Source organism: Staurois parvus, unplaced genomic scaffold, assembly GCF_062004578.1.
Source record: "Staurois parvus isolate SC_StPar_1 unplaced genomic scaffold, SC_StPar_1.0 ptg000564l, whole genome shotgun sequence".
Classification (NCBI taxonomy): domain Eukaryota; kingdom Metazoa; phylum Chordata; class Amphibia; order Anura; family Ranidae; genus Staurois; species Staurois parvus.
The window spans coordinates 10,873,483-10,887,652 of NW_028318360.1; the positions used below are offsets into that span (position 1 = coordinate 10,873,483).

At 42.4% G+C, this 14,170-nt stretch overlaps 1 protein-coding gene across 4 annotated transcripts in view; it reads left to right on the plus strand.

Moving 5' to 3' along the window:
• Positions 1-14,170, plus strand: part of PPP2R2C (protein phosphatase 2 regulatory subunit Bgamma) — a 236,908-nt gene that overhangs the window by 50,180 nt on the left and 172,558 nt on the right. For 2 of the 4 annotated variants that reach the window (XM_089691602.1, XM_089691604.1), the window contains exon 2: positions 2,521-2,646. The exons of the other annotated variants lie outside the window; for them this stretch is intronic. In XM_089691602.1, the coding sequence (XP_089547728.1) occupies positions 2,637-2,646 (10 nt within the window). In that variant the 5' untranslated portion in view covers positions 2,521-2,636. The remainder of the gene's footprint in view (positions 1-2,520; positions 2,647-14,170) is intronic. 4 annotated transcript variants of the gene reach the window in all.

Here is a 14,170-nt window from a genome sequence, read left to right on the forward strand (position 1 = left end):
AAATAAAGAAACCACAACCCCTAGACTGATCTTTTTAGTAACAAGCGGAAGTTGTGCGCACCTGGCTAAGGAAATGCGGTGTGCTTGGCTGTGGGAGGAAATCTAGGGGGAAGCCTGGGCAGGATACCAGCAGCTCCTGCGGGGTAACACTACATATGCAAAAAAAAAATCAGTACTTGGAATTCAGCTTTAATGGAAATTTGAAACTTTCAATGATAATGAGAGGTGAATGAAGCTGAGGATTCAAATGCATGAATCTAGGTGTGGTGTTAGGAGGTTAGTTTTTGGCAGACATAGGTTTATCAGGCATATTTAATATTCTGCCTTTTAGAACATCAGTGAAAATGACTACTACTAAAAGGCCTTAGAGCCACCATGGTGAAGGTGGGACTTGATAGTACATGAAGTGGGCTAGTGGTAGATCTTAATATCACCTAATTCTAAAATATGTTGAACAAAGACATGAATGTTTCCTATCTTCACTACCCTGGTCATTTGTAGTGTAGGAAAGTGCTGGCAGAATGCCCCCTTTAAGGAAAACAAGAAAAAGATGGACTTCACAGAACTATTAGTGAGGGACAACAAGTCTGTTGTAAGCTCACTATGTCCCTATTGACTATGTCCTCATGCACACTGGATGTTTTTACAGCTGCTGTTTTTGACTTTTGACATTTTTTTCTACAGCCAGTAAACCCCCCAGCATGTTATCCTATGTGTCCATGCACACATAGACTGTAATCAATGTTTTTTGGCAGGGACGAAAAAAAAAACCAGGACTAGTTGGTTTCTAGAGGAGTTTTTTAGCTGTAAAAATGCTCTAACGTGGCAAAACGCGGTAAAACGCCACAAACCGGCGTTTTTGGACGTTTTTTGGACCCAAAAAATGTATTGTTTTTTCTATTCAAAAAAACTGCTAAAAAAACCGCAAACGTCGGAAACCGTCACTAAACACGGCAAAACGCCACTAAATGCTAATGGAAAAACGCTAAAAAACTCACGTTTTTAACGTGACTTTGCACAGCTAACGTTACCTGCGTTATCAAAATACCCCGTGTGCATGGAGACTGAATTTCCTCTTTGTGGTCGACATTGGACTGAAAGGAGGAGATACTTGTACTCACTATGTAGAAGGGGCACTACATTACAGCAGAGAGGAAACTAAAGTTTCCAGAGAACTGGGTCCAGAGGGGTAGAGTGAACTCCTCAAGGAGGTTTGGGGAACTTGGCGCCAAGCCGAAGAAGGAAGCAGACACCCTGGCTAGAATGCTGAGGTCTCAAAGTACTTGCCTCCAGTGTGGCCTAAACGGCAGCACCCCAGTGTTCCAGAGCAGGTTTGCCTGTTTTCTTCTGCATCTCCAGCAACACAGTGCGGGTTCACTGACCTTCGTCTGCATCTTCAGCAGTCAGAGCGGGTCTGCCAGGGCTCAAGCTATGGATCTGCAAGGGAACCCTCCACCATTGGCATCCACGACTGAAACAGGATTGGTGAGAGGGTTGTCAACCCATTACACATGCTGTACAGTAGGGATTGAGACTTTAGCCCAACACGGCCTTATCCTCCTACTTCCTAGGCATTTTCATGCCTACTTAGTCTACCAGTGAGTACTGCTACATCATCCTCTCCCCAGGATTGCCCAGTTGATCCAGAACAAATATTACTTTCTCCCAAATACTTTGCATTCTTTGCAACAGTTCTTCTGCAAATTAATTTCACCAAACCCCCTTTAAATGGTTTGTTTTCTTGAACTGAGAGCTGATGGAAGTCACTAACCATCACCTCTTGTACACCACGGTAAGGGCCCCAACAAAGTTGGCAAAGACAACCATTCTGTGATCATTCCACTCTGTCTCAAAGTACTTTGCATAGACTTCACCACTTTTTTGTTTTCCCTCTGGGATTGTTTTATTTCTTATACAGTGAAGTCCTGCAGGCAGACTTGGACCTAGCAGGGTCTAGTCAGGGTCAAATGACAGTTTATACCAGCCTTGATCCAACTGTCTATATTGCACTCTTAGTGACCCTGTTACCATTTAAGCTGGCTGGAGTGTATGGGGAACACTGACTCAGTTATCATTGGTATCATTTGATCATAGTTCTGTGTTACTTTGCTTTATTTAAACAATTTATTTTTAATACACTCAATATTAATCTAATCTGGTGTTGTTCATTCTATTGTGTAGGGGTGTGCCAGAGCGGTGGAGGCCGTAGTCCAAATAATTAGGGAAAGAAGTCAGTTTCAGAGAACTTATCATACAAGTGGCGCCTCCAGGGGTACGCTATAGTAGCATATTGCTTGCTGCAAAATTGAAGATGCTCTTCAGAAAATTTGCTCCAGCTGTTGTGGAACTGTAGGTTCCAGCATACTCTGGTGGGGCATGCTGGATCCTGTAGTTCCACATCTGCTGGACAATCATCAGCTAACCAATGCCTAACCATTTATATTGATAGAACTGCAGTTGCATGACCTATCTCCTATCTCAGAAAAAGATGGTAAGACCCTTTCCATCTTTCTCATTTAGGAGAGAACAGAGAGAGGCCTCTGAGACTCCCAGACTGAGACATGTTCTTCCTACACTGTGGACTTTCCTGAGAGACCGGCTCCCAGCTTCCCATTGCGCTTCCCAAGAGCTGAAATATGAGCTGTGGTGAGTCGCACGGTACACCTCGAAGAGGGGAGTCCATCTTGTATTCATCCATCCTTTGCTGTAATCTATAGGAAACCGGGCCTTGCTGTCTGGTTTAGCTACACATGCATACATTTTCTGATATTCTGTAACTTCTCTGTTATCCATGTCTTGACTAAATGTGCATCGCATCACCTTTCCGTTCAGTTTTTTTTTCATCTTAGAGGAAGTTTAGGCCTTATTTTAGTTTTCAAGGACCAGTTTGGCATAAAAAATGAGTTTGGAGTACAATGTACAGCTAGGGAGATTTCATTAGATGGGAACATTTTTGCCAATGACCTACTCCCAGAGGTAGAGAAATTTTGGGTATACGATGCCATTTTTGCATGGCAGGCTTTTAAAACAGTTGTCAATGTTGCTGCACGCAGAGCATAAGGTTGGATGATTACACAAAATTACCTTTTTTAAAGGATTTCTCGATAGTCATATGACTACTATGTTTAAGCATCATACTGTACATTGCAACGGCTGTAGGTAGAAACATAGTTCTGGAAGCATCACTTCCTGTGACCCATGCAAGGCTGCCAGGGAAAAAGGTGGCTATGACAAGGACAAAAGTGTGACAATGTTATAGATATGCTCATGGACACTTTTAAGCGTTGTCACCTTTTTACAAGAGGTGGCCCATAGTCTACTGTACTGGCAGGATCAACAGACATGGCTAAGAAGTGAGAAAACTGAATAGCAGTATTTAAAGTGTAACTAAAGGCAAAATGTTTAAAAAAGTTTTGGGATAGAGTGAGGGAGGCTTATAACCCCTGTTAAGGTTTTTCCCCTGTATCTGTGTCTCACTGGGGAGATTTCCCTTTATTTCCTGTCCCATGGCCAAAACAGGAAGTGAGAGGAAATCCCTCCAAAGTGGGGGAATCCTGATGTGTCCCTAGAACTAGTGTTCCATTGAAAGATTTCACCTCTGTTAGGCTACTTTCACATTGATCTGTAGCAAAAATGAGGCAAAATCGCATATGCGGTTTTGCCTCGTTTTTACTGTTTTTGTGGTGCATTTTTTACAGGGTACAGGACTCAAAAACCACATATTTTCCATTGATCTCAATGGTGAGGTGTGTTTTTGGTACTTTTTTTTACCACACCAAACTTACACCAAAAATTCAGCAAGCAGGATTTTAAAAAATGCAACGGACCCGCAACGAATCAGTGTGAAGAGTTCCATAGGAAAACATGGTCACACATTTTTCTTCCGCTTTTTGTAATGCAAAAGCGGAAGAAAAATTGATCAGTGTGAAAGAGTGTTCTGATATCAATCCAAAATTTGGAGTGTTCTTTTACTTTTTCTTTCTATAACAGGACAAATAGAGGAAATCTCCTTAATGGGTGTTACAGACACCAGTAAAAACTAACAGCTGCTCTAATCCCTCTCCACTCTATCCAAAACTAAAAAATACAGTTTTGCCTTTAGTTATACTTTAATTAAAGTGGTTGTAAACCTTTACCATATATCCAGTGAAATGACTGGCCACAGATGATACACAGAAGCAAATCCTCTTACATAAGTTGTACCTTTTTATCTTCTGTTCTCTACAGCCATTCAAAGTGCTAAATTTATACAGCTTTTATGAATCGCGCTACTTGAAATTGCCATAGAAATACAGTGCCATAGAAATACATTAGATTTGACTGGTGCGATTTATAAATCGGATGTCACACCTGAAGTTGCAGCGGTGTGAACAAGGGCTAATGGGTTGAGTTGTCTACTGCTTCTTAGACTAAGTTCACATCCAACCACTGCGGTGCGTTGCTTTAAAGCATGTGTTTCTTTTCAAATGTCAACGAGCAATGCGTAAGGAGGCCTATTCAAAATGAATGGGCTGGCAGCGCACCTCAGAGGCCAAGAAAACATACCTGCACCTTTTCTGGGAGAACACCACAAAGCATTATTGTTCAATAGCATGCTTTACACTGCTCTGTTGGCAAGGTGCATTGGGGTGCCACTCACAATGAATGCACCTTATCACACTGATGCAAGTAGCATGCGGTACTGCATGTGTTCTCACAATGCATGTATGTGAACCAAACCTTAAAGGTGAAGGAAGGCCAAAGCTCATGTGGCCATTCTTCTCTTATGGGTCACAGGAGTGCACTTAGTTTTGCACTCATGCGACCAACATTCAGCCAACAGGGGGCTAAAGTCTGCTGTCAGCTGACATCACAGAGCCAGTCCAGGCTCTACAAGGATTCTGACAATGTCAGGATCCACCCAGATTCCTGACTGACAACTGGCTCAGCCTCTTAGCATGCCACTGAGAGGCTGAGGCAGCCACTCCGACCCCCTGCACAGTCCAGCACTCCGGTGAACACTGGAGGGGCAGAGCACAGTCACCACTCTAATCTGAGAAGACCTGAGAACTGAGCAATCTGCGTTCTTTGATCACTCAGTTCTCTGTGTAGAGGCGGAGGGGGAGAACTGCAGCTTGGAACGGTGCTGCAGCCATCTAGGTGAGTATGATTGCTTTTTTTTTTTAAATCCCACATTTCTCTTTTAAAACTGTGTACTATGGATATGACACTTTTGGTTTCACTGATGAATCGATCATAGTCATTTAAAGTACAGTCCTCTCAGAATCTTCTCTCCCTAGCTCCAGCGGTCTAAGGTCCTGACGTCATCAAGACCAATGCAGAGTCTATGGCTCTGCAGTGGACATGATGAAACCTAGGGACAATCCCCTGCTGGAGTATAGAGGGGGAGGGAGCCCATTTGGTGCAGGGGGTGGGGGGTAGAAGATTGGGAGAGTAAAATTCTTTTAATTCTCCCTTGGACCTAAATGAGCAAATAATCCTTGTAGTGAGGTTGCAGGAGGAATTTTCAAATTTCTTGGAGTTGGGATTTGAAGTATGTGCAGCAGGGAGATTCACTTGCAGTAAATGTTTTGTAAATTCTGGATTCACTTCTTTATAAATATGACACTTACTGTATGGATAACAAATGATTATGCTAAATGCTTTAATGCTAAAAAAAAACACGGGGCCACTGAAAAGATTTGCAAGTTATTTCATTGCTTGATGGTTGAACTAAAAGTACATAAATGGTCCAGTTTCACAAAATCCCTATGTATCCAAGTAAAGATAGAAGGGGAATTCACTCAAAATTTGCAGTTCATTTGTGGGTGGGCCTGTTATATTTGTCATAAACTATATTGAGTTGATCTTGTGTCCAGTGTTTTTGACCATAAAAAGATCCTGCTGACTGGAGTGGCTCCTTTATTGTGTGGTCCACCAAGAATATAGAACAGTGAACTCTCTTCACTGTATTTATTCATTTTATTTGTTTGATCACATCATGGAGTTTCAATCAAACTGTTACATTTTTCATGATGAAATACAAATGAAATATCTAAGTAGAATGAGATCTCTCTTAATTGTTGTGGTAGGCAGTGTTGGAAATTCTGTATCTCTGGAGTTCCAACAAGACCAGGGGTGGACTGACCATTTGGAAACTCGGGCACTGCCCGAGGGCCCGAGGTCAGTAGGGGGCCCCATGAGATGCCCCTGGTACCTTTTTCATAGGCTTTTTTGACTTTGGGCAAGGACACAGGGGCCCCATGATCCCCTATTTCCCGGGGGCCCCATGAGTTGTCAGTCCACCCCTGAACAAGACATAAGTTGGTTGGTAATTCAACCTGCTGGCATTTGCCCAGAACTGATTTATCAGTTTTGGCACGACTGGTCCTTCGACAAGCACTGTAGTATCAGTAAGGCTTCATGCACACTGGAGCTTTTGTAAATGTTTTTCTCCTAGCAGGGGGAAATCGACTTTAAAAAAGTTCCCAAGCTGCATTTGTGTGAATGCATTTAGGCATGTCATGCACTTGGACGTTTGTTTATTTCATTGGCCAGAATAATAATTTATTTTTGCCACTGAAATAAAAAAAAGGGCCTAGGTACATTTAGATGCATTTAGGTGCATCTTGTCATCTTTTTCTGCCAAAACACTGCTCAGTCAAACAGTCTTTCAACACACAAGTATTTTTTTTTGCCCGTAAATGCCCTTGCCTGTACACTCCTGTAAACACCTATGTGTGCATGGAAACATGGGCTAACATTGAGGAGCGTTTAGAGACAGAAAAAGAAAAAACACCTTGAATGCCTGTAAAACGGGCATTTTTGATCTTAAATGTCCATGAGGACTAATATCTGTATAAAGCACAACCTTTACAAACAAAAGAAACAAACATGAGAATGCCTAAATGTTTGTAATTGCAACAATTTTCTGGCCAAAGTGGTGCATTATCTGGCAAAAATTCAGGGGTGCCAATAGTTTTGGCCATGACTGTAACTATAACACGTTTGTTCTTTTTTATTTTTTTAATTACAACCTTTAGAATCACTTTAAAGGCTAGTTTACTTTTTTTTTAAATAAAATCCAGCTCCCCTATGCACCAATATACCATTAATGTACCTCAGTTGAAAAAATATTCAACTCTCTTTGATCTGGAGAGCAAGGCCTTACCTTAGCCTTTGGTAAATTTTCTTAGAAAGCTTTTGCAATTCCTGGAATGTAGACAGAGGACAGAGGAGACAGCAGGACACTGGAAGCAGATTACCAGCTGACCTCATTATCACACACATCCTGCACTAACCTGATTGATACACACCCTTCACTCATCAGCTATATTTTCACACCATCCCCTGGGATCTCTCCCCACATGCATTTGCCTGGCTACCCAAGCGTCCCATCAAACGGGCTCAGGCCGCATGCTGTCTATGGGATATCCCTGATATAATGCAAGGGCCTGCCTGACTGGATAAAGAGTGATTGGATAGATGCTGTGTCCTCCTATTATATAGTCTTGGTAAATCTAAAGGAGATTGTACAGAGATTGTGCACTCAGATTGTATAGAGTATGGCCACATTTATTCACCTAAAAATAACTAGTTTTGCTTTCAGTGTCATTAATTGTAAAAGGAACACCAAACACAGAAAGAAGCACACATTTTGCCACATGAAAAAATGGGTGACAAATGCAGCAAAACGTGCAGTAAAAAATGTGCAACATGCATCACACCAAAATGTCCCATGAGCTACTTTGCCACGTGTCATGCAGCCCATTGAAATCAACGGGCTGTCATTTGTGTGTCACTGGAAAAACAAGGCAAAAAACATACGCTCCCTCTACTCTTGGTGTGAATGGGACCTGAAACTGAAATTGGTGCGTTTACACAGAACAAAAAGGCTCCATTCACATCTATGTGTTTCCAAACACATGGCAATCTGCACAGAAAATGCACACTTTGCCATGCGTTTCAGAAACATTGCAAATGTGCATCGTGTTTGTGTTGTCATTACATGGTAAAGGCACCCCAAGTGCAGCAAACACACTAAAAACTTCGGTAACCCACTGTACTCCACTAGAAAAAGGTTCTGGAGCTTTTCGGGGCGATCGTTGTGTGTAGGGCAGACTGTCAAGTGAATGGGCTGCCCTATCCGTGACGTGTGAAAACGCTCCAAAACAAATGCATGTATGAATGTGAGTCTTCACTACGTGGAGATGTGAACAGGGCCTGACAACTGAGTGTCTCTATCCACTCCCTCCTGTGTACTTGTATAAAGATGGCTATATACTATGCAATCTGATTGTACAATCTCTGTACAATTTCTTTTAGATTTACCAGAACTATGGAATAGAAGGACACACCTGAACAGGGGCGGACTGACCATTTGGAAACTCGGGCACTGCCCGAGGGCCCGGGGTCAGGGGGGGGGGGGGCTCCATGAGATGCCCCTGGTACCTTTTTCATAGGCTTTTTGAGTTTGGGCAAGGACACAGGGGCCCCATGATCCCCTATTGCCTGGGGGCCCCATGAGTTGTCAGTCTGCCCCTGCACCTGAACAATCTATTCAATTTGTATCAAATCAGACAAGCCCTTGTATTACATGATGGGAAGAAGGAAGTATTGTAATAAGGGAGGTGTAGTCCAGAGTGGTGAACACACCCTATCACACCATCTTCTGTGATGGAACAAGGAAGTGAAGGCTTCTGGGAGATGGTCTACTGGAAGTGAATGCTGCGAGACCATCTACAGGAAATGATGCAATCTGAAAATGTGGATAGGGTAAGTGAGAGAAAAACACATTGGGATTGCTGGGCCAGAAATGGCATTGGAAAATGTTTCTATTTATTATGAAAAGTGAAATTCTGCCCAAACACGTGAACTTATCCTTTAAGAATTCATCTGGAAACCATGAATGTGTTGTATCCTTTGCAATAGGATTATCACCTGTGATGGTCAGCTCCAACTAGTGGCCATAATGCAATATTTTCCTGAAATACCTAAAAAAAGTAACACATTATGGCTGCTAGATGGTCTGACGCTCATAGGTGATATTCATATTGCAAACAATACTGCAAACACTTGTAGTGCCCCTGCAAATGCTTCAGGCATCTGCACATTGAATGTTTTATACCTAAAATTTTAAATATATACCTATTCTTAATAAATAAATAGCTGCATTTGTTTCTTTTTAGAGTTGAGCTTTAACCACTTCCAGACCGGACACTTTTACCCCCTTCCTGTCCAGGGCAATTTTCAGCTTTCAGCGCTATCACACTTTGAATAACAATTGCGCGGTCATGCAACACTGTACCCAAATGAATTTTTTACCATTTTTTTGAGACAGATAAAGCTTTATTTTGGTGGTATTTATTCACCTCTGGGATTTTTATTTTTTTGCAATGTAAATGAAAAAGTCCAAAAATGTTGAAAAAAAGTGTTTGTTTTTTTTATAAAATTTTGCAAATAAATAATATTTCATCATAAATCTTGGCTAAAATTTATTCCGTTATCTTTTTAGTAAAAAAAAAAATCCAAATTAGTTTATAACCAAAAATTATAATTTTTAAACATTTTTTTTTATATTTTTATTTTATTTTTTTATATTATTATTTTTATTTTTTTTACATACTGTCACCCTAGCAGTACAGTGTCACCATGGTGACACTGTACTACTTGTGGGGGGTGATGAAGATTTTTTTTTTTACACTGATTGCTTTTACACCCATATAGGATATAAAAGCAATAATTTCTCTTTCTCTCTGTCTGCATTCTTGCAGTCATTGGAGAATTACTGAGTGAGCTGTGATTGGTCACAGCTTGTCACATGGTACAAGGCTGTTGTGAATAGCCTTGTACCATGTGACCTCTGTGATCATTCACAGATTTCACACGTAGTAAGCAATGATGTCACAAGTGACATCTTGCTTACTACTTTGCATGTGATCACTGATTGGCCAATCAGTGATCACATGATCGGGACCTAAACAGAGGTCCCGTCCGACGATCGGTGTTTCATTGTGTCCGGAGGATACAGCGGGCACCGGATTGTGGTGCTGCGTGCACAAGCAGGGTGTGGGGAGGCCGTTTATAAACGGCCACCCGACCCTGCACTGCCACCGTCTGGCCGTTTATATAGAACGGCCAGTCGGGAAGTGGTTAAAGACAAGCCCTCAATTTTTTTTGTCACCAAAGTAAAGTACTCTTTGAATACAGATAAATCTTCATTGTCTTGGCATCAATGTCCCTCATTGGCACTACTGGCCTATCAAAGCTTAATTGTTTAAATTATTCCTTGTTATAACGATATTGAGGGGGGGGGGGTTACTTCCAGTTCATTGATAAAAACATTCATGCATGAGCAGCTCCCTTGAAGAAAAAACTGTTTTAATTCTGACAAGCAAGCTCAAAAGCAGCAATCAGTGAAAAGTTGGACATTTCTTCTATCAGTTTGATTTAAAGTGATTCTAAAGGTTGTAATTAAAAAAAATACAAACAAAAAAATTGTTATGCTTACCTGCTCTGTGTAATGGTTTTGCACAGTGTAGCCCGGTTCCTCTTCTTTTTGGGTCCCCCGCCAGTGGTCTTAACTCCTTTCCCCTGCCAAGTGCTCCCAGTAGCAAGCCTCTTGCTATGGGGGCACTCAAGCAGGTTCACTCCCAAGCCAAACGTTTGTGAATGGACATTATCCATTTACACACAGAGTGTGGCTTCCCCCCACTCTCCCCTCATTGACTCACTGGCTGTGATTGACTCCTGCTGCTGAGTGAGCCAATGAGGAGAGAGAGACCCAGGAGAGCTGCATCTCTCGTGTACATCGCTGGATCAAGATGGGGCTCAGGTAAGTATAATAGAATGCATGAAGGTAAAAAACCTTCTGTCTTTAGAACCACGTTAATGCCAGTAAAATTAGAAATAATATAACATACAGCTATCGGAGAAGTGTGTGGGCAGTCTATGAAGAACCCAAAATCACACTGATGACCTACCAGTGCTCCATCCTCAAGACTTCAAGATCAGTTTGCACATGTAGCACCCTCTTAGCATAGGATGCTAGGTAAATTAAGTTTTTGGCTCCTGTAATCAAGGGAGCAGTGATTGTTTGGCCTGGTCGGTTCAGGGTTTCACAGTCTGGGAATTTGCTTCCCCCTGTCTCTAGAAGAAGCTTCCAGAGATTAGGACAGGATATAAGAATAAAAATAGCCTGAATATTTGTCATGTTCCAGCCAATCTGTGAAGGGGAGTGTCCAGAAGAGGGCTGGAATGGTTATAAATAGTCTAAAGCACTGGAGAGCTGGGTTCCTTTCCAGGAGTGTTCCAGAGGTGGAGGGGCTGCTATCTTGAGGCAGCCTGTGAACTCTACAGCTGCTCTAGAGGCCTCAGCGGTGTTGAATTAAGGGCCTGCATGGACTTTGCTAGAAGCTGATTGCAGGACCTCACCACAAGGGATCTGGTCTGGAGAAGGATCATCTCACTCACTGGAGCATGTCCAAAGGAAGCTGGAAGGTGGAAGCTGTCCTGGGGACTTGTGAGTAAAGACCCTAAACTGACCTCTGTGACTGTATGGCATTCTGGAGGTTGCACTGGGTAGACTGTCCAACACCCACAATTACTCAAGGGGAACATTGTCTTCTAGTCACTAAGTACTAAGTGTTTTGTTGTATTCCATGCCCTAACCCCTCTCCTGTTTAAAATTCTTCAAGCAATAAATTACAAACAGACATCCCTTAGACTTATTAATTGGAGCCAAAGTGCATGGACTGGTACTTGAGTGACTGGCAGCCCCTTTACTATTAGGGAAAGTCCAGTGGCTCCTACAGGGTTAGCGCTACACTCCTAAACAATACCCTTTTTGGTTTGGGTTAGTGTGAGGAGCTGTTGTTACCTATTTTGTGTGCTGTCATCCTGTCCTGGTGAATATATTACTGAATATATTGCTGTCTGCCCCGTGTTGGAAAGATTTTGCACATTTCTTGTTTCTGTGACAACATAGGAAGTAAAGGTAATTCTCTCAAATGGATACTGAAATAGCAGCAAAATATGACAGAGGTTCTAACTCTTCCCAAAATAAAGAAAAGGTATAGCTAGAATAAAACTGGAGCTTTACTCTCACTCAGGAGACACAGTTTTCGAAGGGATGGAACCTCTGTTGGTCAGGATCCCCATTGGTGTAATATAGCCCTCACCTTCTATTGTCCCATGGAAAGAAAATAATAATCTTTCTAGTTGGGACATAGACATCAATAAATCACTTTTATTAGTAGCGCAGGTAAGGTTTAGAACCTCTCAGGTTTCTGTTGCTGCCATTATTATGTTGGGTAGAACACCTTACTTCTTATTGTGTAACTGGGAGACAAACATGGTGAAATCTTAACAAAAGGAAACAGATTGTAATAGAAACTTAAGGGCTAACCCTTACTGCAGATGTCATAAAATTCAATAAAATATTTCCAGAAGTAAGTAAGGGAGGGAGGGTGTTAACCCCTGTGAGATTCTAGCACAAGTCCTCTCCCTTCCCAGAAGAGCACACCCAGCACATATTCGACCCCACCCCCTCCCCAACCCGCCTTCTAGCACAAGTCCTATTCTGTCCCAAAGTACCCCCCAGCACATATCCAAAGCCTGGATTTTGTTTGACCATGCCTGTCACAGATCCAAACCCACACGCACATGCCCACAGCGACTAGCTAACCGAGGCGTGCATGTCCGACTGTGACTTCGGGTAAAGAGGGAATGAGGGGGACTTACTTTGAATATATAAGACCGGCTGTGATACACTTTCACAGCCCGCACTACTTCTGGCCACCACTAGAGGGAGACTCCAATCCAGCTGGCTGACCACACACAGGCAGATACGAATCTTATATACAATCTGGTGCACTAATAGGGTTGGGGAGCAGTCTAGCAATTGGCACACCCTTCTAGGATTCCTCCACTTATCCTACAAGCTAGAACCCCAGTGTTAATCATTCTTCCACTGTCCACACACCCCCACACCAGACACAACAAATGGTAGCTTGCCACCACCCAACAATTTGTCCGCAGACTGGTCTGCTGGGCCACCACACACACACACAGATCTCCGTCTGGCAGATCTGCTACTTTACAATCTGCATGCAATCTGCCAACACGCAGTGCAATTGCATACAGATAGGCAATGAACTTGATCGAGCATATAAAGACACTGCAATACAACAATCTCTCCGGAGATATGAGCCGAGCTTACTACCCAGAAGTCACTTATTAATTTTATGATTTAATATCCCGATAGTGGGCAGTGCATAAAATATGTACAAAGAAAAAACAGTTACAGCAAATGCAAAAAGACACACAATTGGCTATTGACTATAAAATAAAAGGGAATAAAAACATAAATTAAACTTTTACCAAGAGTTATCCTGCGACTGAAGCACGTCAGAGAAAGTCCGCGATTCGCCAGTCAAATAGAACCGGCTTCGTACAAATCACAACGTCCATATCTCAGGGTCCTCAATTTATTAAAATATGGACGTAGGCTGGACATTAGCCCTTGGCCAATCAACCCTGGGGGGTGTTCCTGTACCAACACACAGGATGTTCTGGGTTCTGAAGTTCCCAAAGTTGATTGGACCAGGAACGGTTTGAATCACCAAGTCAGGGATAGAATTTCCGACACCAGTGCATCCGTCCGATCGCGACAGTACCAATCACTGTTCAGCTGTCGCAATCAGGCGCCATATAACCGTTTTCTGTGTTTCTCTGGGATTCCACAGAGGCTACAAATACAGTTTTACATGCAGATGTAGCCTACAATGTGTCCAATCAGAAGGAAGTATTTTCATTTGGTCTGTGTATATAAGTCATGGCTTGACAGACACATCGGAGCCACTCCTAGTCTCCTGCTGCTTCCCGAAGCCGAAAGGGCTGGAGCTCCTCTTTTAGACTTCAAGAAGGTGGCAAAGTCTGACTACATAGGTGACAACGTTTTATTGACATCTAGGTGTCACCTCCAGCCTAGAAGATGCTCTGCTAATTGGTGAACATATGTCTCTGACTGAATACTGAACACTAGACCTATGATTACATATTTCTACTGATCACCTCACATCTCAGCTACTCAAATCTTACATTTATGTTACAATGACCCTTAAGCCCCTCTATATAAAGTTTGACCACGCCCACTTTTTGCCATTGTGTACTATGCACACCGCAGGTCTCA